At 42.7% G+C, this 25,000-nt stretch overlaps 1 protein-coding gene across 8 annotated transcripts in view; it reads right to left on the bottom strand.

Moving 5' to 3' along the window:
• The window catches only part of ZEB2 (zinc finger E-box binding homeobox 2), a 116,400-nt gene that overhangs the window by 2,904 nt on the left and 88,496 nt on the right, over positions 1 to 25,000 (bottom strand). For all 8 annotated transcript variants that reach the window (XM_072875477.1, XM_072875478.1, XM_072875479.1 and 5 more), the window contains 6 exons: positions 23,248 to 23,319; positions 16,700 to 16,888; positions 15,793 to 16,007; positions 13,152 to 13,260; positions 10,302 to 12,271; positions 8,084 to 8,264 (listed from right to left, as the gene is read on the bottom strand). In XM_072875477.1, coding sequence (XP_072731578.1) covers positions 8,084 to 8,264; positions 10,302 to 12,271; positions 13,152 to 13,260; positions 15,793 to 16,007; positions 16,700 to 16,888; positions 23,248 to 23,319 — 2,736 coding nt within the window. The remainder of the gene's footprint in view (positions 1 to 8,083; positions 8,265 to 10,301; positions 12,272 to 13,151; positions 13,261 to 15,792; positions 16,008 to 16,699; positions 16,889 to 23,247; positions 23,320 to 25,000) is intronic.

Here is a 25,000-nt window from a genome sequence, read left to right as displayed (position 1 = left end):
ATTTCAGGCAGTTTCGAACCAATGTTTGAAACTCAAAACCAGTGCCAAGCCTAAACACATCTGGTTGATCCCAGGCCACAAATAGCACAGGAATGCCTTCAACACCTTCCAGAACTGCCATACTGAAAGCTTAATTCCAAAATAGAGCTGACAAAAAATACTTGTCAGCATGATGCCACACGACAAAACTCAGCAAAGCATGATGCAACCGTGAGATATCCAGACATAACATATGGTGCAAAGATTGGAATTAGTGAAGACCGATCACCAAACTTAGATTGCAGAAGGCAAAAAGTAAAATCAAACATTAGTACCTTCAGCCAGATTTTTTTTAGTTTCGAAATGTCAAATTATAATCTTAGTGTCATTCAAGTGAGTGCTCCAGAGTGGTGCAACCATGCAGGCAGATACAGTGCCAACTGGTCATTATTTTATATTTCGTGCTATTTTTATGCATATAAAAATGCTGGTATTCGGTGCCTGAAATGCAGAGCCCCGCTTTGCATGCCTTATTGCTAGAGCAGATCATTAGGAACTTATTAGTGAAGTGGCCTGACTCCTCAGGCGTATTTATCATACTTAGCTAACGTGGCATGTGACCAGAACAGGAATAAACTTCGCACCAGAGCCCTCCCATCCTGTCAGTTGTAAAAGTGTGGTATTCTGTTAATTCTTAAAGAAGCAAGCGCAGGGAGAGGAAAAGTATGGTGGAGGGTAGGTGAGAAAACCCCAACCGAAAGCAAAGGGCCAGGAAGATGGGAGACCGTCACCAGCAGCGCCGGTGTGGAAGGAAATCCAGCGGGGAAAAAAAAATATGTTTTCAGACCACTGAAAGATCTCGACTTCCAGGAAAACTCAAGCTACTCCTTTATGAACCTGATCTGCTTTCTTTTCCTCTGCAGTCACTGCCGGAACTCGAGACCAGGGAAAGTCAGGCATAAAAAAAAGGTTTCACTTCCATAGCAAAGTCGCTAAGAATGAATACCAGGGAATATGCTAATTTTTTTGCCCGATCTAGTCACAGCTACCTTCAAGTCCCACTGTGAAAGTTCACATTTAATAAGGTGTGATTAACGAATGCTCAAGGAAGCCAAAACTTGTATGTTATGAAATGAAGGGGAGATCTGGCAGGAAGGAAAATACAGGAGAAACCACAGATAGACTAACCTAAGTGACAGGGAAATGAGTGGATGCCTGGAAACTGGGACTCAGACTACATTTCTTTGTATGAGAGTTTCCTAAGCTTGCACACATACAGAGTTTCTTTTTTTCCTTTGTTTCCCTTCACAGTAAAATTGAAAATTCAAGCTTGGTATATTGAATTATAGCAGTACTGCTTCCATGATCAGTTTCCTAAACATGCATTTCTGCCAGTTTAACCTGGTGGTTAAAAGTCAAGCTTGAAGAAGACTCTGGGCTTTGAGCTGTACATGTATTTTGGCTTTGAACCTCCAGCCTTGACCTGGGGGTGCACCAAATCCAGAGCCGGGAGGCTACCTGCCATTCGGAGCCCAAGTTTTGCCACGATGGGGAAATCCCACAGTCTTAGCTGGGGAGCTTTTAGCACGATCAAGTCACTTACTCAAATTAGCTTAAAATCCCAAAGCTCTCTTGACCTAAGCACTCCTCAGACCCCAGCGCTGCCGGAGGAAAGCCCTCACGGGTGAGGTGGGAGCTTTCCCAGTGCTACCAACCACCCAGCTGGACGCACCAGATATGCCGCCTGCATCCCTGCCTGATCTCAGCTGTCCTGCTGAGCCCACTCAGAGCAACGCGCTGCCGTCCCTTTGCTGGTGTCTCCATAGCTGCTAATTTTGTTCTTCTTTGTTCCTCGTAGACCTTCTGCTTTTCCTCGGCACCTTTTTTTGTGTCCTTCTCCTCACTGAACTTCTGCCTACGCTGCCTCAGTCCCTCCCTCTGACTTACTTTTCCCTAACATCGACAAGCCCAACCCTTGTCTTGTTCCACTTCTCCACAACGCTGCTCCTTCTCCATTACTTCCAATTTCCCGATTTTTTGGATGCACACTACATTTGATGCCCACTGCACCCTTCTCACCCCACATTTCCCTCCTCTTCAAGCTGTGCTCCATCCAGTTGCCCAGCACTTTTCCTCTCCTCAAAGAGAAGTCAAGCACCTCCACTGCTTCTCATCCAAGCTTGCCTCCACCTGCCCTTCCCCAAGGCTGGGTGCTCTGCTTGTCCCTCAGTCTTTGCCTGCTTTCTTTATCCCTTGTTCGTTCAACGCTGCACCTCCTGCTCCTGATACCTGGGGCCTCCCTCCAGCCAGCACAGAAGTAGCCTGGCAGGGAATCATCCATATTTTATAAATTAATTTAGAAACGAGAAGATTAAAATACTTCATATTTTCATATTAATTTATATGATTACTAAAAAGGCTATACTAGAGCTATTTAGTCTACCACATCCCTATCAAGGACTCAGTTTTGATCTGAGGGAACATGACAGCTTGAGCAAAGTTCTTTGTTCAGACACCACACAACATACCTTAGCAGTGCACAGCATGCAGCTGTTACAACACTAATTGAAATATGTTTTTAAATGTATCGGGTTTCCGAACATTTGCGCAAGAATTATTTTTTCCCCCGTGTGCAAAAGCCAGTATTTCAGCCATTTAAAAGAAGTGCCTAATCCCTACAATGCATTAGTAGGCCATAAAATAAAGCTGAAGAAAGGTATTTTACACTGGGGATGGGGAGAGGTCTACAATTGTAGGTGGATGGGGAGAACCTACAACTGTAGGTGGATGGGGAGAGGTCTACAATTGTAGGTGGATGGGGAGAACCTCCAGCTGTTGGTGGATGGGGAGAACCTTCAGCTGTAGGTGGATGGGGAGAACCTCCAACCGTAGGTAGTCCTGGCTGCTTTATCAGCCATTTAGCTAACGCACAGTAAGTGCATTGTCACGCAGTGTCATAACATCAGTGGAGTAGAGATGGGTTGAAAGGAAGCAGATTTGACCCTCCCACCCTACAGGTTTTACCCAGTCTCATCTGTCCATGGGGGACAGACCTGGGAGAGAAGTACCCAAGGCAGCTCACAGGAGGGCTCACGAAACACTTGTGTGTCATCAGGTGGGTGCCTGATGTAGATGCCACATTTTGCAGTGAAACAAAATGATAAAACTCTCTCAAATATTTAAAGGAAATGTTTGGCCTTTCTCTTATTCCACCATATGCAAAAAGAGGTTCGCACTGGGGCTCATGCTCTATTTACAAAGGGGAAGTTGTAACTGAGCTGTTTTCCAAGTCTCTAAACTTGCATTTCTGTTAAAAAACAAAACAACAGAAAAAAATCTCTTAACGGTAAGTCTCTCTGAATCTTCCTGGGCTAAAAGTCTTTGACTGAAAAGCTATGCGTTTCCCATTTGCAGTGGTATAAGAGTCATGAGACATCGGATCGTAAGCTGTCACTGGTCCCAGACTAAATATCACCCATCCTTTGCCTAAGGCAAGTGGGTCTTTTTTCTATGGGAGGGGGCCAAACAGCAATCCCACTCTTTGGAGGAAAGAAGGAAACATTTTTGTGACAGTTTGTTTTTATTTTTTAAAGGCAGTTCTTTTGAAGCTGCTTGGGGGTTTGGATGTTAGATGCAGTCCCAATGGAGATGGATTAGCGGCCAGAGCACAGCGAAGCGGTCAAAGGTGCAAGATAAATGCAATTTATATATAATTGCCCAAGCTGCACCTGTTCCATTTTGAATAGGAGACCTTGTCTACAGAACAAATTTCACAAGCACAGAAAATATCCTTTTTTTTTCTTTATTTGAGTGTAAAATGGGGAATTCTAAACTTGTATCAGAGTAAAGCAAGAAAAAATAACCTTTAAATAGCATGTAAATTTTTTATGAATCAAGCTCTAAATAAAGAAAACTCCTGAGCTGGGAATTCAAAATACTAGCCAGAGAGAGCTGATTTGCTACCAGGCTCAAGAACAATATTTAGTTTACAGAATCAATCTGGAAATAAAACTAGTGCTTGCATCAGCATGAAAGCTACAAAAATAAAAAAGAGGTCTTAATAAAATATACAGTGGAAAAGGAAAGGATGAAAGCACTAGCACAGCTATGAGGCCCTCGACAGCCCACACAAGTAATAAAATAGAATATGATGTAATATAGAACAACAATGAAAGGATTTAAAATTTCTAGGTAGGATTCTGAAAAACTGTTTCCAGCTTTTGTTGCAGAGCAGGCACGCTGCAAGTTTCCTTGTGAAGCTACGATAAAGCTGGTGTGTAGCAGACAGGGTGTTGACGACGGCAGAACAAACACTAACCTTCACCTTGCTCCTGAATCAGCCCAACACAGCGTTGATGGCAAAGCGGGGGCTGCATTGCTATCCCGGAGCCAAGATATTTCTCTGTTTTCTAGGTGCTCCGTTCTGTTTGTTCTTCTGCTCACTTACCCACTACTGCTTTCCCTCCTTATCTGCAACGCAAAGATTTCTTTGTTCGCCAAATGGCACCAATGCTTTGCCATGAAGGCAATCATCATCTTCGCCTTTCATAAGGCAAGTGTCTCGAACCTTGTGCTAAGCAGCTTGGAGGAATCTGAGATTAGATGCATGCAAATGAAGCAGTATCTGCTCAACTAATTTCAGCCTGACCCAAGCTAGGACGGGTTCATAAGACTCCACAGGAAAACAATGTGAGCACTGAATTCCTGTGCTACCTGCCATGCTCTGCACCCTCATTACAGTGCTGCATCCTCTGGTTTTAAAGAAATAGGATGTTGTAAAGTTCAAACTCTAAAATGGACACATAACTTCTCTTAAAATTAAACGGCATCCCAAGATTAACTTGGCAGAATTTGGTCCTGCAGCAAGCAGTGGCCTCTAGACTAAATTTCAGTTCAGCCAGAACCAATGCAGTTCACTCATTGCAGTAACACAAGACATTTTCCTTCTCCATGTGAAGCTAGAAGCTATTGCAAAATACCACTAATACTGCATAAATTAAAAATTATGGGTTGTGAAATTTGGGCCCCTTTTTCTACAGTGCCCAAGCTGTGGCAGGCACAGCGTACAGAGGTAATCACAGAGAGCTCCTTGATCTGTGGCCGCAAGGTCCTATCAAAAGATCTCGTGTTGACAGAAAGAACCGGCCAAATCCCATTCTTCTTCTTGCCCTGGCAGGGAAACTCAGCTCCACCACAATACCTACGACATTCCTGTTTTCTCTTTTACAGTGGTTGGTTTTGCACGTGATTAAGCCAGCTCATGTAGTTTTACGTGTCAATGTTACTTTTTGCTCCAAATAATTTCTCTGGGATAAATCTGTAGGGGCTGCAAAGCAGGAACGTGGCCTCTGTCTGACTCTTTTAACCCTTGTTCTAGCACTGGTTGCAATAGGTATGTGGACCATGAGGAATGGTGACAAAGAAAAACCTGATTGTTCAAATAGCAGAAAAAAGACCTAAAAAAGTACATAGATTTTTTTACATAGGAAAAAGGACATCAGGATAAACAACATCCACTATTTGTGCTTCTCCAGGAAAGACAGGAAGTGTTCCAATTCCTCCTAAAATATGTTTTTAATGAAGTAACGACAGATCGTGATCAGCTGGTCAGAAAACAGCAACACTCTCAGAAAAGAAGCTTTTTCTCTTTTGTAGGTTTCAAAAAGTTGACTGAAAAATCTGGGCCTACTCTTACAACGACCCCAAACGCAGAAGACAGCTTTTTTTAATTTGGTTCCTTCCACTGAACGTGGACTGCAATTTCGCACCTATGTTATTAATGCAACTGCAAGCTTTTTCCAAAAACTATCAAATTAATTTGAAATTCACTTAAGATGCATGCTAAGCCATTAGCCAAAATCCCAGTGCAGTGTGCCTCCTGAAGGCTGTGAATGAGTTATGGAGGCTAGCCCAGCCAAGGTCTTCAGAGCTCCCAACCACCTCTGTCTAACGTTAGCGCGATGCGTGGAGGCTCCGTAAAAGCAAACGCATCCTTAATAATACTTCACACTTTATATAGCGAGTTCCATCGCAGGATTTCAGCCTGCATGAATTAAGATTCACAACGCCCCGGAGAGGCGGGCTGGTATCATTTCCCTCTATTTCAAAGATGGGCGAAGGTGAGAGAAAAATGAAGCAATTTGTTGAAACTTGCAGAGGAAGTCTGTGGCAAGGCAGAAAAGAGCACGGAGCTCTCAGCCTCAGTGCCTGTGCCTTTGCCACAAGACCGTCCTTCCTGTTTCTAAATGCCATGCCCGAGCTTGACGATGTGCTGTAGTTCTAGCGTATTAAATATGACACCGTATACATGTTCTGGATCATAAGGCTGAGTCCCATAACATTGACAGACGCAGAGTGGAGAAGCCGAAAGGGACAGAGCAAAGGAGAAAAGTCCCTACGCCGCAGCTGCGTGGTATTTTTCGAGGCAGTAGGTTCCCGTGCTACTTAAGGAACAGAACATATTTTTGCTTTTACAAATGCAGTTTATTTTGCAAATCAAGGTGATTGCACACATTTCAGCTTGTCAAATTTTCAGCCTTTCAACCATATGTCTGTCGACCTTATGGACTACCAACTTTATGGGATTCAACCATATGTCCAGATCCCGATATATATGAAGGCCAGTTCTAACATAAGAGCTTTACGGTAGTAGTGTAGTAAACCATAATGTTTGCAGATGGCTGTAATAAAGTCATTCAGGAGAGGAAAGGTGCAGGGACGTAAAGCCTTCAAAGCTTCTTCTACTGAATAAACAATTTGATCTGAATAATGTAGTGGGAAGCACATTCCACCAATGAACTAGCTGATCTAGTCCAAAACGTTCCTTTTAATTTTCTTTCCTAATCCCACATGTATTTTAACTTCCTTTTTTATTTTCCTGTGTGGGATTAGCTTAAACTTTGGAAGAAAAGTATAAGAAGGAAAAATAACAAAGCAAAGAATTTTTTTTTAAAGGCACAGTCCACTTCTGAATTGTAAATTTTTCATATGTGAAATGCCAAATGGTTATGTGCGGCCTGGAAGATGTATTAATAGAGAGGTATAAGTTTTTTACTGTCACATGGTGAGATTGAAGGATGATGTGACTTGCTTCATTTCCTGAAGTGGGACTCAGCTTTCAAAGTTAAGGAAAGTTTCCTCCTGAGTAAGCTTTTTCTAACTCTAGGAAGTTGGAGTTTGGTTTATGTCCTGCTGCACAATAATTCACATGATAATTCACGTTCCCTTTGTCTAACATAACTTGATATCTCTATTATTTGGGGAGCTCCGGTCCCGCTTTCCCCTAACTGAAACGTGCTGAGCTGATGCGTCCCCCTCGGCGAGCTCTCCACCTCCGGGCTCGTGCCTGTCCTGGCTGAGAGCGGGCAAGAGCACTGCCTGCAAGGGGAACCGCAGCCAGCATAGGTGTGATGGAGGGTCTTTTTCAAACCAAAATATTTTTTAAGCTGACAATCTGCGGTGAGCTTTGGCAAGCTTCCTTGAAGTAGACAAAAATCAGTTCCTACTCGGGAAAGAAGGAAACCTTCCCCGGGCATTAACTGAGAAGTGAAAAAGCGAAATGCAACCTGCCTGCGCTGCTGGCATGCAAAATCACGGCGAGAGCAACCCCCGTGAGCTGTTTACTTTGAGATAACTCGGCCAGAGCCAGCTCTCACGCTGCTAACGTCAGTGGAAGTTTTTCTATTGGATTAAATGGTGCAGGGTCAGATAGTGTCTAAGAAACGAGAAATACACTGTCACTCTTCCTTCCCGTGCCAGACTTTGCGTTGACCAAGTTGCAGTTCTTTCTGAGTGCTAGGGCCTGCCTTATTTGAAGAGGGCTCGTCCTGTGAGATGCTGAGTGCCGCAATTGCCACCGTGCTCAGCACGACATCTCGTGTAGCACCTGCCGAGATTTACCCCATCACATCCAACAGTCCTTCGTCAAGCAATAGCCGTTAAAAAAAAATTAAAAATAAGTTGAACTGGGCAAAAGATATTCTTTCTTCCCTGCTGAAAGCCTCAGCACCTGCCAAACCATTCGTTGCACAAGTGTACTCATGAAAGACTGTGAAGAGTGTAGCGTGGACCTCACCCCTCCCCTCGGCGCGCACGGCCGCCCTACCTGTGTGCTCGTATTTGTGTCGCAGCAGGGAACTGCTCTTCTGGAATGTCTTGTCACACAAGTCACACGCGTACATGCCACTTTCTGTCTTCTTGATCTTCTTTCGGGACAGACAGGAGTCAGAGTCCGTCATGTCGTCGAGGCCGGACATGTAGTCTGGGGTTCCATCAAGCAATTCTCCCTGCGAGGGAACCACCCGTCAGCGACACCCGCTTCCACCACCGCTCCTTCCCATGGAGGAACCAACCACCCCAGAAAAGTTAAAATCATGTCTGCTTAGGATGGCGGTCCCTCTTAGCTTAGGAACCTGTTGATAATGAAACTACAGCTGCTGGGAACTGTGAAAATAATGAGGAGCCGTCTACTTCTATGCCTCGAACCAACTTTCTGTCTTTGAGCACTCTGCAATAACATGATTTACGCAGGCAGACAGTATTTACCATATCAGCGCTAAATATTTTCAGGGAGCAGCAAATGCGAAGGGGAGGCTCTCCATGGACGGCAAAAGGTGTTGAAATAGTTTACAGGCCTAAGTGTAAGCAACAGCTAAGGGATCATTCCTTTCAAAACACTGAAACTTGGATATATTCTGTATCTGTAGAAAGGTTTTAATTGAATTTTATATTTAGGTACAAATGTTATTATTATGCAATCCATTTAAATGTATGTCTCCCGACTAAAGGCCTCAAGCTATATTTTTATATTTAATTTTGTAATTTGAAATAGGGAATATTAATAACACTTTTTATCAATGTTCTATCTATGTTAAAACAGCCTTCAGCATTAAGCAATAATGAATGTGGATCGGTAAATTATTAAATTTCTTGATATTTATTTTGTCTTGATCCAAAGAGAGTGCAAACTTGCATGATAACGTACATTTCCATTTGCTATCACACAGTTCAGTTTTCTTAGACTAGGTTTGCACTAATTAATATTAGAGAAGATTAAATAGGCTTAAATACATTTACAAAGAGGGCAGATGTACTGTAAATCGGAATAGTGGAACAGCTGTTATGGAGGTGCAGTGCTATTTATGCTCCTATTGTGCAAAGAGGGATTACAGCCTGTAATGTAAAACCATACCTGATTTTCACATTTGAAACTATAAAACATTTACTAGTCAGTAAAATTACTAATAGACCATAATAGGGCAGAGGGGAACAAGCACAAATGTAAAAAAAAATTATTAATCTATAATCAGTTAATCTCATTTAACTAAACTCTGTACATTGTATCTGAATACACCCAGCAAAAAACTCTAAAAGTACATGACTTTCGTAGAGCAGCTCTTTGCTCTAGGCATGCAAGCGGTGAAATCCTTTCCTACTCATGTATTGACTCTGCGACGGCCCGAGAAAAGGATTAATGGTTGTACCCAGGCACGAAGAAGTGCTGACCCAGATTACGTGTCCATGGAAAGACTTTGTCTGCGATTAAGGGCCCTAGCTGCTACCTCTCCAAATAATTTCGTTTAATCTCTGGGTTTTTTTGAAGCTGTTCCACATGACTGGTGGGGATTAGAGGACTGGTAGTCTGGGAAGGGCAGTAGGTGGGCTGAAGGAAGGGGCTATGGTGAAGCAACATGGCAATCTCTCTCATCCCCCAGACATTCATGAGAGGAGAGAATGTCTTTCCCATGCACGGTGCACAAGCAATCCCCCAAAAAACACGGAGGAGGAAGCTTTGAGGACTTTCAATGGGATAGAGCTGCTACGAGGCCATATGGACCTCTGCCTAGAGGGCTACGGCTTCGTGTCGAAATGTGGGGGTGATTCCCAAGAGGTCTCCCACTGCTCCTTTTCCCCATGGTGAAATGTAGTTATGCTCACGGTGAGGGGAGCCCTGCAGAGATCAGTTTCCCTACAAAGTTTCCTTTTTTTCTTATTTTATTGCAGGATGGGATTTTTCATGAATGTTATTATTATTTAGATACAATTCTCATAAGGAACGACTGAGCTCTTAAGAGAATAAAACCACAGGCATTATGCCTATTCAAAGGTATTGATACTGCTTCTGAATCCAAGCAGAGGTAGTCCTAAGGTAATTGCAATTTGTTTTCCTACCCAATTGCATTTTTGCAAGTTCAGACTACAATCAACTCTGCTAATTTTGTTGGAAATACCAAATATAACTTTGGGCTCTTTCTTCTGTAAGAGGACATATCACAAAATACTAAATTCTAGCCTTTCGAAAGAAAACAGTTGCAACAATTTACCTGAAATCCTTGTTTCCGCTGGTACTTTCTCCTTTGCTGCATATCAGCAAAAGTAGCTGCTCCAGTTGGGTAAGTATAGGCCATATGTGGTAGGAAGCTCATCTGATCTAGTCCTGGGTAGGGTCGCAGCCCAGGAATACTGGTCTGGACTGGTGGCATAAAAGTGGCTGGGGGAAATGCGCTCTGTGGTGGAAGTGTTGTGTATAAAGGTTTGGCACTAAATGGGTTCATACCAAATACTGGGTTAGTGCTTTTATCCAGATTATTTGAATTAGAAAACTCCTTCTTGATAAAAGTCAAGTTCAGTGGCTCATCTGAGTTTTCAGATGATGAAGAAACACTGTTGTGTTCTAAATTTACACTATTAGATTTTGTTTTGTTCTTTGTGGCTATAATACTTTTGGGTTCCTTCATTTGTTTTGGTAAAGACAAGTCCAAAGGCTCAGCCTGAAGCTCCTCAGAAGAGAAACTGTTTGGAGTGTAAGAACTACTGTGGGAGTTTTTAGAAGAAGTGGAAGAAAGATTTAAAGGAGAAGGAGTATTGCTCCTAGAGTGGTCCAATTTATCAACTGGTTTAATATTGGTAAAATGAGGAGGTTTTGTTAGCCTGAGAGGAGTATCACAATTAGTAACACTGTTATGGAGTTCAGCTATAGATGGTGAAGTTATAGAGTCCACAGGCTTTATTGGAGATCTGGCTGACAAAGAGTCTTTAGTGGGAGTGTTGTTGGTGGCAGCCAGCGCCACCTTGGCACTGGCCCTTTCCAGTGATGGTGACCTGGAACTTGAATACTGGTAGACTTTTCTTTGTTCAAACCATTCCTTCACAAATTCCTGAGGAAGGCCGACAGCAATGGAAATTTTCAGTAGTTCATCAGAGTTGGGTTCCATATTCATAGCATAATATGCTTTAAGTACAGACATGTGGTCCTTGTATGGGTTGATGGGGCTAGTCATTCCTTTCTCAGAAAGTACTGATGACAGCAAGAGGGTTTGCTTATCAAACACTCCAGGTTTGTTGGGAACCATGTTCTCGTGAGGCTGAAGGACTGCCTTGATTTCTTCGTTCATTTTACACAGGTAACGCTCATGCTGATGCAACGGAATGGGACCAGGAAAGCTTTCTTTACAGAACTGGCATGAAAATGGAGTGGATACATTATGGTTCTCTATCATCTTGTCTTCAGTTACCAGGTCTATTAGGGTTCGCAGCTTCTCTTTTTTAATGTTATTGAGCTGCCTCCTTGAGTCTGTGGTTAAGCTCTGGAGGCAAGCTTTGGCTTCATTGACTTTCTCTAATGTATAGTCAATAATACTTTTAGTGGCACCATTATGACTTACTACTGGAAGACCCACGGGGGGAATATTGGGGGAGGTAACTCCTTGTTCCTCGGCTTGAGAGCATGAATCCTTCATATGGTAAACTTTCAACTTGGAGATCTCTTCAGCCTTGCAGTCCATTTTCTGCCTGGAAACCGTGTTGTCCACAATCTGTAGGACCTTCTGCACCTCACTTAAATTACTGCCTACCGCAGGAAACCCAAGCAACGGTGCTTCCATCCCTACACCTAAGTGCTGCATTGGACTTTGAGCAGAAGCATGAACTCCTAAGGGACTGGTTGCTCCAAGTCCACCATTCATAAAAGGACTAGTTGCACTAAACCCATGTGAGGCCATAAGAACCTTATATTCATTGAAATCTAGTGGTTCTGTTTTAATTTTCAGTAGGCCTGTTTGTTCAGACATACTAAGTGGTTTGCCATTCTCCAGCTTGTTTCTCAGCTGTGTAATGGCTGAATTAGTAGGAGAGGAAGATACAGAATTAGGAGAAGAACCCGTCTTGATATTGTTTCTCATTCTGCCATTTACAGAGATTAAACCAATACACTTCTTGCTGCTGATGTGCGAACTGTAGGAGCCAGAATGGGAGAAACGTTTCTTGCAGTTTGGACACTCATATGGTTTTTCACCTAAAATGATAATTAAAACCAAATGTTAATTATCATTGTTGCTGCTGTAATTGCAAGCGATCACATTTGATACCCAACTGGTCATCTGTGTATCCACTGATTAATAGTGAGGAAAATATTAATTCTACGAATATGGCCACACACCACCACTGCTTTACCCTCCTCTTTCTACAGGTCTCGAGGTCAGTTTGGACCCACGGTCTCCAGCTGCCAACAGCCGCCAAGATGTGAGATCGGCTCCAGACTGACCATTGCAAGTCGCAGGTAAGTACCCTGTGGCGAAGGGAGTCAAATCAAATCCAGACTGTTCAAATTTGATCTGTTTCTTCTTTTTTTTTCTTCCAAAAAAAAGGAATTTTCACTGGGAATGAGCAGGGTATGAGAAGCTGAGTCCTGATGTTAGGACCTCCGCGTCAGCATTGGTGGAGGTTTGTGCCTGGACAGAGCCCGGTGGCATTTCGTGTGCTGAATGCTGCGTCAAGCATGAGAGACAAAATGCCCAAATCATTCAATGTGAGACGCTTTGCGCTTACTCGTTATCTGAGAATATGAGCTGTATTTCACTTGGGGGGGCTTTTTGTTATGGAAAATATAATGGACTCTTCAGGGTCCGACTGCACAGAAATGACTGAACGCTTCTGAACTCAAAGTGCCGAACAAACACCCTATATTATTTGCAGGAAGCTTTACTATTTCCAAATCTTTCAGCGAGACCGTGGTATTAACAGCATGATAAATGAGGATGACTCAGATATCACTTATGAAATACCTTAGTAGCTCCAAGAAGCCAGAAGCAGAACTGTGTAAATTTTAAGCAGTCTTTAAAACTCAGCTAATTAAACAAAATGCAAATGAGCACACCAGCACCTCTGCTACTCACCACTGTGAATTCGCAGGTGTTCCTTCAGATGGTGTTTATATTTGAAGGCCTTGCCACACTCAGTGCATTTGAACTTGCGATTGCCTGCTCCTTGGGTCAGCATTTGGTGCTAGGAGAAAAAAAAAAAAAGACACCGACATGAATTTTATGCAAGAGAAACCATGAATTTCTAGCTTAAAAAACAAAACCAAAATTAATGTGGCTCTGAATTTATCAAGCGGACCAAAAGGTCTGCATGTACATTTATTTGTCTCATCAGTGTTGCAATAAAAATCAAAATGTTGGCAGTAAACCGAAACAAATGAGAAAGTACTTTCACATGAGCATTCGATATTTGCTTTAGAATTATTTCCTAAGTCTCTCATCAGAAATGTGTTGCTTTAAGGTATCTTACGATGAGAGAAACTGTTTTATAAGAAGATTTGTGGCTCTTAATATTCCTAGCAGATTCTGAACATGTGGGACTCCGCTTGTTTAAAAATTCTGTTTACTGCGTGTGTAGGAAAGACAGAAACACTGTCGTTAGTGGCATTTCATGTAAGATTTAATTCATTATCAAGCAGAAGAGACTGCGTCTTCGGCATGAGCTGCTGCTGGAAATGGTTTTTTAAAATCACAGGGCAGCAGGGAAGACTTGAGCTACCTTTCGTGCCATGTTTTCCCCTGTGCTCTTCTAAGGGGCGAGGGAAAGTTGAACGTTAAAAGTGGCATAAAGATATAATGAAAGGCAGCTGACCTTTTTGCAACAAGCGAGAAAAGCCCCGTGACTTTGAATTTGGAGAGAAAAAAAAAAAATAATTAAAAACATTAATAATATTCATCATAATGCAACCAACCGCTCTGGATGCTCAAGGTAGGAGGTCAGCCTTTTGCAGGCGGCCACGACACAAAAGCCTATTGCGGGGGAAAAGGGAAAAAAAGACGGAGGGAAAAGAAAAAAAAAAAAAAAGAAAAAGAAAAGGCTGAAACGGTATGACAACTGCGAGGGTGTGCTGCCTCTTCCCACATTCCTGGCGAGACAGATGGTGTTACATGGGACACAGGGAGGTTTGTTCAAACAGCAGCAACCTTCAAAGATCAAGCAGAGCCCAGCCCGCCGCGCGCCATTGAGGGACCCGCGCTCATATGTTGCTGAGTTGCATAAACAAACAGCAACAGCTGTTTTGTCCCCCCCCTCGCCCTCCGAGGACTACTATAAACTTTAGTTGTGCCACTGTTAATATGATACAATCATTTTAATTTACTAATTGTAAATGCCATGAGCAAATGAGGGGACTTTTCAACACCAAAGCTACCATTCATAATGCGCCAGCGCCGGCGCGCTCTCGCATGTGAAATTTCAGGCGGGTATGCTGGATAAATATCTAGGTGTTTTTTTGTTGGGTTTGTGGTTTTTTGTTTTTTTTTTTTACCCTGGTGTTGTTAATGATACGAAGCAAAAGGAAGAACCTTATGGTGGATCGGGTTAGGAAAAATACACATGTGAAAATGTGTTTGTCTGCTGGAAAAGCCACGGGAAAGAAAGAATAGGAGAAACGGCTCCAGAATCATTTATACTGGTTTAAGATCAAGCAAAAGATACAGTTCTCTTAAAAATGCTAATTGCAAAAATCGCCCGATTAGGAGATGCGTGTTTGCCTAACTGAATTTACCTTATGCTGAGAAAAACCTACCAGGAGAAATACAGCCGATCATGAGTTTCAGGTTTGTAAGAAAAAGAAATACGGCATAAAGCCCTTATAATTCGACACAACGCACACATCTCTTTATTTAAGTTTTAAGCACGCCATTTGAGTTTCCATTACAGCCCTCCATAAGACGGCTTTTCAGAAGTAATTCTCCGGCGAGGCCAGGGGCAGTTTTTCTGCTGGTATGTAAGGAGTTTTGTGGCACAGGTCTATCGCCAGGCTCTTTAGGAGCACTAGGGAAGCTGTCACCTGTTTGAGATACGCAGCATTTCCTTAAATGCAGCACTGAGATACTATTACATGCATCACATTGAGGAAAAAACCTGCTTTGATTTATTGCAGGTACACTGCCGGGCTATACAAATGGCAGCGATGCCGCAATTCTAGCGCATGCATGTGTTAGTGGCACAATCGCAAATGATAGCCTATGTGTACTGTAGGAAGAGTTCCTCTAAAAATGTGTAATTATGTTCAACAAACGATTATACAAAATACGCATAATTTCACGTGATTGAAAAGGTTACTCAAAAAGTAATGGAAAAATATTAGCGGATCTTTTAGTATATCTTGGAGCTCCTATTTGCAACACTGCAAAGTAAAACTAGGTGAAAAATGGAATTAAAATTGCTGAGATGTTTAATAATGTATAATTAAAATGCTACAGTTTCATTCACTTTTTGAGGAACATAAAAACGAAACTAAAGTCAAGTTAAAGTGCAAATAAAATTTCTAAATTAGAAATTAACACACTCATTCGATCGTGAACATAAGACTATTAAATCATATTAGAAGAGACCATCAAAAAATCATTTAGACCTCAATTAAAGCTATTACCATTAAAAGATCTGCATCTTCAAAATGCCATGAAAAATTAATAATGATTGCCAATCAAAGCAATATCGTTTCTCTAAGGGGTTATTACAGAAAGAAATCACTTAAAACCAGCCCCCCACCTGATCTGTCCCTGGCTTGTGTGTCACCATATGCCTCTCGAGCTGGGTGCGGTAGGCAAACGTGTAGTTACAGAGAGGGCACGAGAAGTTCTCCTCGTTCTTCTCGTGGCGGTACTTGATGTGCTCCTTGAGGGACGTCAGGCGCTTGTAGCCCCGGTCGCAGTAGGGGCAGGTCAGCAGTTGGGCGAAGGCATCTGGAGTTCCAGGTGGCAGGTCTGCACCCCAGGACGGGGGGGGAAGAGGCAGGCCAAAAGGTCAGCAAATCAATGGCAGCTCATGGGCTGATTGCCCGGGATGGTATGAGAGGAATCACTGCAATCTGCTGCCCGAGAGGGAGGGACGGCGCTTCCAACCGGCGGCTGGAGGCACCGGCACCAGCGCACGCCCACGGCAGACTCCCAGGACCCGCTCCGGACCCCGCTAGGAAATTAATTATGGGCATCGCTCCTCCCGCGGACCTCGCTAGCTGGAAAACTAAGAAATACTTTTCCCGATCGATTGGCGATTTGCATTCCAGGCCCAGCTCATTACGTTACTTATGCCATTGACCGAATCCTTCCTACCGACGCTTTTCCAATTGTTTATCAAGGCATCGGAGAGCGACGGGTCGGCTACCCCATCTTTTGTTGCATTAAAACTCAATTAAAACTTCCCAAACTCCCAAGTGGAGCGGCAGCCTTTCTCCCGTTTAAATTCAGCTCTTCAGTTCACCCGCCAAATAATACAAATTTGCTGACGAAAAAATCACAATACACTGAAATTACAGCCCCAATCTTTGCTCATGAAATTCCATGCCACTGCAGCTGTTCTTCAATTTTTAAGGTAAACACCCAGGCATGTAGTGCATTTATAATTGCAACAGCTGCACGAGGTCAGGATACTGGCTAAAAATGAATTACAGCCTCACCATTTTCTTCTTGCCCATTGGCCTCTGGAGTGCCAAGGCGAGACAGTTCCTCAGGGGCTTCGGGGTAAATAATGGCTGTGTCGCTGCGCTGCAGGTACTCCGCTATGCTGACTGCATGCCCGTCTCCTTCCTCCAGTTTCCTTTTGGCAAAATATTCCTCAAAGTCCGACGTGCAATTTGCGTTCTTCACTAAAATGAGAGAAGGGGAGAAGAAAGGGGGTTTGGGTGCATCCTCCCCGCGAGTTCGGGTCGGGTAGCATCGTTACGCACGGGCTGAGCTGGTGTGCTAGAGCTACGAGGCCGGGGCTGCAGCTGGATCCTCACTCCCGTCGGTCTTGCCCCAGCTCCTAATAAAGTTAATGTGGGCTTTCCACCAGCATGGATGGAAGTAAGGGCGGGCGGTTAAATTAACAGGAACACGGGCTCTACAGGGCAGCAGGAGAAGTTTATGAGGCTTGGGTAATGCAGGTGATCTTTCATCTATGGAACCGGAACCTTCAGGGGGCTCCTGGGGGACCCACGGCTTTTGGCATGAACACAGCTCGACCTACAGGACTGAGCCCAGCTCCCCCCAGATCCCGCAGACCCCTCGACGGTCCCCGCGTGGGAGATGGTAGTTGCGGGTAGTAAAGACCACAACCGTTTCTCCTCCCAGACGGGTCCTGCCTCTGGCTGCTCTTCCGTGGCAGGCACAAGAAGAGAATTGCTCACAACATCTTCCCTTTATTTTTTTTCTCCCTGCAAAATTAACTTGCAATGGGAGAATAGGTTGTTTTAAAAAAAATATTGCTTCATAGATTTCTACAAATAGAACCACATGTTTTAGACCATAACAGGGATACCAAGCCTAAAACCACTTTTACAGTCTGTACGAGAGTTTTCCTTCTTTTCCTTAAATGTAAACCCAATTTTTTATTGTCCATGCAATGTCCGTGAAACATAATATATGCTCAACCACAAAACATCCTGTTACTAAAAATATGCTTTTCTCCTCCATGTATGAACACTGCATACAGAAAAGACTTTAAAAACTCTGGGACGTTATAGACAAATATTAATATAATTATACCAGGAAAAAAAAAGGAGCTGATCATTTTCTTTCTCTAATTTTTTTTTTATTAACAAGTCTTGGAAGACACAGTTGGTGGCAGGGAATTAAAGATACTTGTTTTTAACTGATCGTAAATGAAAAGAACGGCTTATGATTGATTACATTTTTAATGTATTTCTCCTTAGGTGAAATAAGAAAATGAGGCAACGCCATAAACTATTCTACAGTTCATGTAAAAGTAAAATATTAAATGGCACAATTCTGCTCTCACTGACGCCAGGGAGCAATATGGAGTAAACTCATGGAAATCAAAGGGCTTATGGCCCTACAGGGTTATACTGGTTTGTAACCACTGGAAATGAGAGACTAACCAGCTCCTTGGTGTTTAGAAACAGGTAAATGCTTTGCCTCAGTTTCCTACAAAAATGCAAGGTGATGCTGGCAGTCAAAATGAGACGTAGCCTCTGACTGGGGCACGGCTGGAAACCTGAATGCCTCTGGTTCGAAGCGCTGATCTCGCCGCCATCGATAAAAGTAGATATTCGTCTGTGCAAACCTCATCCCTTTAGCCGATAAATCAAATCCTCTGGCTGAGACAAATATGCCCTATTTTTTGTATGAGCTGAGCAGCTTCTCAACCGTTCTGCAGTATTTTAGTGACAGTGACCAAATGGCACAGGGCACGGGACCCTGTTTTTGGAAGGAAACTTGTGTTCGTATGGCCGCGGTTTTGTAGGGAAGGGCTACAACACCACAGAGCTCCTCCCTTGGTCCTTCCGTAGCTCCTGTTATCATTTGTTACTAGCATGAAAAACAAAATCTTTTTTCCCCCAAAAAAAAGCAACTTCTGGAGAAAGGAAGTGTGAGTACGGAGAACAAGACTGAGCACCTTACCTCCATTTTGTTGCTGTGAGAGAAATATAACAAAATGGTGGTTACTGAAGTGCGCCTTATTCACAAGAGCATCAGACTATGTTTTTTACCTCATTTTTATCAGAACAAAGCTGAGGCGTTACTTTTCATGTCGGAAACCTGACTCTTTATTCCCTTGCTATGCCTAGATCTTCCAACTGTTGCAAGATCATCCACTCTCCGGCTTAACACTACCCCATCTCCACTCCTTCTCTTGGCTTAGCAACAGATCCAAGGCAAACAAGTTGGGTTTTTTTGCTAGATTCAGGCCATGACCCAGAAAATGCTACCTGTGAAGCAGGGAAAGAGAGCTTTTCTCCAGAGAGGAGATATGGGAGCAGGAAGGGGAAAGGGTGGAATGGCTCCATGTGTCCTCCTCCAGGCAGGCTGGCGGGGTTTGGAGCTTGCAGCTGCCTTTATAGGGTGGGGATTCAAGCCACCGAGCAAGGCCTGAGTTAGTATTAGGAGCTTCAGTCCCGAACTCGAACCCAAACGAGGTTCTTCCTTCCTGGCCCCCAAGTCTATTTGGAGGCTGATCCAACCGGCCGTGGAGGACTGCTGCGATAGTACTGGCCTTGGCTTCCTAATTCTCTGGATTATTTAGCCTCTATGTCTGTGCATGCAATCCGGGAGCTAAAGCAAATGTTTATGTCTACATCATAAACCCCTAAAAACAAGGGGATTTAGTGGAAAAGCTGACAGATCCTTAACTGAAACAATACAACCAGTGCTGCAACACTGCAGATTAACATAAATAGCAAAAGGTGACCATGTGTATCTGGTTTCTCACCAGCGACGTTACTGACAATTCAGACATGGCTGGAAGCTCACCCAGTGTTACTAAAAAGACCCATCTGATAACCATTAGGTTTCTCTCTCGATTTCTGGGGGAAGGCTTGCTTCCCTCCCCATGCCCTAATTTGTTTTCCATGCAGAAAGTCATGTTCCCGGATTCCTCGTGGGCTAACACTGCACACACATTGCACATCCCCTCCTGCGAGGCAAGAATTTCAGCGACATCTACGGCGGGTGACCTCACCAAATAAGTCTTTTTTTAATTAATTATTGGAGCCTGGAGAGCAGAAATATTTTCAGCTCCAAAAGCTGATGTGGCCGTGTCACATAAAAATAAAACACATTAAGGAAAGCTATCTTTGGAGGCATTTAGGACCTTTCAAGATAAAGTGAGAGAGAGGTTCAAGGAGCTTGGGAGACCAGTTATTTTGTGTGGGAACTCGTCCTGTGAGATGGTGATAGCTGCCCTTAATCGCAAACAAAGCTAATAAAACCACAGCCTTCATTAGCCAGGAAGTAAGAGGCCCCCATTGGTACACACAGATTACAGCCCGAAAACGGCCTGTCCTCCAACCTGCCAAGTTTTACTTCTGTTTTCCTCCCCCCGAAGGTTTTTTTTTTCCCTTCTTTAAATTATATTAAGAGATCTTTACTCGAAGCTTGTCAGATGTTAGTAATCGAAACCAGGAAATTTTTTTCTGTTTGTTTACAGGGAATTTCTTAATCTATTTCCTGCAAACATCCCAGTTGTAATAACCGTAACAGGTACAATAAAATAAACCGTAAGAATTTATTCATTCACATTTTAAAAACCCCTTCTGCAAAACATCATTTTGTCAAGTAACCATTTCAGAAATCCCAGAAATATTTACAAATTAATTTAGCAGGACCAAAGACTAAAATTTTCACTCTAATGGTCACTTTTGCTTTTCCACTATAAAGCCTCCATGGCTCGTTATAAAAATGCAGCTGATTAATGTATGGATAACAAGATTTCTTTTTTAAGTACCACTAGGAAGTGGCCATTCTGACAATAGCAGAATAATTTAATAACGGAGACTTTTTTCTTCTAGTTTTCTTTCTCTACTAATGACGTTCTGCAATTAATTTGATGCTAAAAATACACCACAGTTGCATGCACCTGCAGCAGCTTTGCCTGTTGGATGTATGTGAATGAGACTGAAGCTCTATCTCCTGTCTCTGTGCTCAGGTCATGATCGTGGAACGCTACAAGGTCTGGTGTCGAAAGGGACAGGCACGTTGTGCTAAATGAGAGAAACCTTCTTGGCCCATCTGGAAGAGCCCATGTTAATCTGTAGGAAGGCCCAAATGGCTTTCTTGGCCACCAGAAGGTCACTGCGGTATGGCTTTCGCTGAAGATGGAGTCACTGATCCAGCTTCTTTCATTGGGTCAAGTCTTGGCCTCACCTCAGCTATTTCATTAATCAGTATTAAATCCCCGTACTACCGGCAGGGAAAAATTGAGTCCAAACACTCAAGACAGGCCCAAAGGCTATAGTGAGGCTGAAGAAGAAAACTTTCAACATTTCCCAGAACAGGTAGGAAGGATCTCTGATGGCTCAGGGACTGACCTCTTCCCTTTCCTCCTCCAATATTGGTTGGAGCACCTCAACAAACAAGCCGTGGGAGTTTTTACTCTGCACTAAGGATGCTGCAGCTCCTAACTGTCACTTGGCATCTTCCACTCAAGGTGAAAGGACTGGCAAAGGCATTTAGTTTATCAGATGATTTAATCTGACATCGCTCTTGAGAGACTACGGAGACTGCAGCCATTACAGAAACATGTTCTACCCAACCTACCCAGGCACCAGCCTCCACTGAAGGAGGTGGCTCTGAACGCCTCAGTGATAAAGGATTTGAATTAAACACTAGCAGAGCACTAGACAACTCGTAATGGTTATTTGAGCAAGCCGCCCATTGCAGCAAATAGCAGCTGGAGTGAAGAGGAGGCTGGGACTTTTGCACAGGACATTTGGGGAAGGAATTGCCAGCTGCAACATCCAGAGCAGCTTTTGCATTTTAAATGCAGACCACCTAGATGCAAAGCACTCTTTGAACCACCAGTTTGCAGTGCACCAAGCTGGGTAGGGGCAAGCCTTATCTTTTCCCCCAGAAAACGGGTTTCAGAAGAGGCAGGACACCCCATGGAGCCCAGGCAGAGTTAGCGGCAGAGCTGTGCGGGCGCTCGAGGGCACCATGCCCCCCAGAGAGATGCCGTGAGGCCGAAGTCGAACAGGCAGAACAGACCATCAGATACTGGAAGGGAAGGGGCTAAGAGGACATGAAGTCTTCCCCCTCGAGCAGACCACAGTGCAAGTATGAAAGAGTCAAGGCCTGTTATGGTAAGGAAAATATGTGCAAAGGAAGTCACACGGACTGATAGGGGACCTCAAAGGCTCTGGTAATGGTAATTTAGATAACCATCAAGTCTTATTTCTGAATCAGACGTCTTTTAAAGTCCAAGTGCTAAGCACAATTTGTCACTTCATTATTGTCCCTCGGAAATAAAAAAGCTTTTAAAATACATATGTATCCAGTTCTGTATGGCAACATCATTAAGTATATATGTAATGATAAACTATGCCTCGGTGCCACCCTCCTTTCATGCATAATAAATCTAATGGATGAAAAAAGCAGTGACATGGTTTTATTTTCCTATTATTTTCCCCCTCAAGAATTATAAAGTAAATTTCTTGCGTTACTTAATAAGAGCATTGGGGTTTTATGTGGGTGTTACCAACATTAGGAAAGTGTGAGTAATAAAATCCTTGCAAGACTTAGGTACCACCTTTTACAGTAATATTTGTAGAGGGTATTACCTATGAACTAAAGCTCATAATGGAATGCATAGAAATGTACTTATACTCAAAAACTCTAACTTTTAACCGTGTAAATCAGGGCTATCTGCAACATCTAAAATTGTGACAAAATGCAAAAGAAACATTGGGTGATGTATGGCGTTCAGCTGTGCTGAGGATGGAGTGGGGCCTTGTGGCCTTTGGAAAGAACATGGTAAATCCCTGAATTCATTTGGATTAGAAAATAGTAACAGAAACCTTTTGCTGTTTTGCTCTGCTACAGAAAAAAAGAGATGGCTCGGAGATGATGCCTGCTAAATATCTCTGTCCCCTTTCTTGTTCCACAAAATGTATTGATTTCTAAGAAGAGGGGAAAGAAAGAGATGTGGAAGGGAGGGGGGGGGAAGATTAGCCAGAAACATAATAATCTCATAAATATGCATTTAAAGTGTGTGTGTCTGTGTATCTATGTAAGGGGTTTATGTGTGTCTTGCTGAAAAGATGTTTTCAGTCTCTGAAGTAGCTTACTCTGTGCACCATGCGAATCTGGGGTTGCCAAGAAGGGTGCACCCCATCCTCATTATCAAGCTCTTTGTACAGTCCCTCTCATTAAAAGACTACTGTATCTTGGTCCAGCTACTTTAAACTACACTATATTTGCCCTCGCTGGGAAAACATCTCCTCATGCTGCTGAAAACTATTAGCTTACAAGGATGCAGTTAAAAGGAGTTAGGGGCTGAAACATGGCAGAGCACGGGAAGGGTAGCAAGGACTCCCACTGAATGAGTTTGTCGCTGCACCGTTGCGATGAAAGTGGGGAAAAAATTAAAATAAAACAGGAAAATCATGTAAATGTTTCCCATTTGTTAAGCTGCAAACAAGAAAGAAATTGTTTTGTCACTTCTCTTCATGCACAGCTAATTCTACGTGATACAGAAGAAGAGCGGTGCTCGTATCATGCAATACCTTACCTGTACCATTGTTTCCAGCGGTCTGAATTGTGGCTTCAGGCCCCATAGTGTCATAATCTTCCTTCATTTCTTCTGTGAAATAAGCATGCACACTTTTAGCATTTGCACGTTATTGAATTGCTTTACAAAGCTAGGGAGCACGCTGCGGTAACAGGGAAGATCCTGCTAAGGGAAGGAGAGAAAAGGGCTGTTGTGGACCTCTACACAATGGCTTTGTTCTGGCAACTGAATGAGTGCAATGGTGCTGGATGGACGAGAACTTCTGTACTTTAAACATGACAGCGAGTGGTGGAAAACAGAACTATTTGTTCGGAGTAAATGAAGGGCTTTTCCCAATATCAAATCTAATAAGCAGTCGGGTTGTGTTTTTTTTTTTTTCCATATTTAAAAGAAATAATCAGTTAACAGACACTGTGAGATCTATACCTGGAAGAAGCTGCAAGTACAAAAGGAAGATATAAGAAGTTCTTGTATCTCTATTTCTATCTATCTTCACACAGATCTTCTGAGCTGTCACCGTCATTTTAACCTCATTTGAAGCGCAGCATGTATTAATATCAAGTGGTGCAGAAATGTGACAAATTTTCAACTGTGGGCAGTTCTTCTCTGCCCGTACGATTTGTTTGCATCTTCTGTACACTCTCTGTGCCCTGACAAAGTCTGCCTTTATGGTCATAAATTGGGTTAATTCACATGCAAATGAGCATGATATGTGTAGAATTATTTACTATGTATTTATCATGGATCGGTTTCCTTTCCAGGAAGCTGGGAGTTCGGAGTGTGTTAAAAGAGCATTTCGGAGAGGCTGGATGCAGCTCCATCAGTGGGAGAACGCTTATTTTCGTAGATGTTTCAGCCTGCCTCAGAGTGCCTGTCAAACTTGGTTTCTTGCTGCTAATTTGTTAGCTCATGTGCAACAGGTATTCACACATACAGCCCGGTTAAGATTTAACCCTCCAAAGGGTTTTCACAGGCAAAAATAAATATACGTAACATTTCTTTCTCGCCTTTTCAACTTCTCCTAAATGCCAGCCTTTCTTTATCTGAAGACACGCACAAACATACAATCTCTCTTTTTTTAAGTGAGAGATTTTAGTATTTGAGATTTAAGTGAAAAATCTGCTTTAATCTTTCACTTAGCCACGCTTGTAAGAAATAAAATGTCAAAAGGCAGACAGAAATGGTTCAACAATGACCAAAAAAAAAAAAAGAAAAAGAAAGAATTTCCCAGAAACGAACACAAGTCGGTGATGATTCAGAAAGATGGATGCTGCTCGGCCAATCAAGTGATAGACTGGCAAGAAGATCAAAGCCTGCTATTAAAATCTTATTGATACACGAAGCATTAAAATTCTTATTACTCATTTTTTGTGAGAAAGATTTTGATGAGGATAGAAACTGGCCCAGTATTAATCCATTTCCATGACAATGATTTGACTGAAGATAGGGGAATAATATAAACAGAGCACATTCTGGGTTCATTCCTAAATTTGTAATCTTGTAGTATTCTTCAGATGTCACATTCTACAACTAATTAGTTGGTAGAATAACAGGTTCTAATTGTATCATTCTAATCAAAACTAAAGCACAGAATGACTTAATTCAGAGCTTTACAACCAGCGTACAATACTGTGGTATAAATATACATGTTTATGGCTTTGAAGCTTAAAAAAAAAAAAAAATTAATGAAAGCTCTTAAGTTAAAATATGCAGGTACAAACAGATGCTAAATTTGTACAAAAGCATAGAATAT

This window comes from Ciconia boyciana, chromosome 10 (assembly GCF_034638445.1).
Source record: "Ciconia boyciana chromosome 10, ASM3463844v1, whole genome shotgun sequence".
Taxonomy (NCBI): Eukaryota; Metazoa; Chordata; class Aves; order Ciconiiformes; family Ciconiidae; genus Ciconia; species Ciconia boyciana.
Note: the sequence above shows the minus strand (reverse complement) of the source record. Positions and strands in the feature narration are given on the sequence as shown.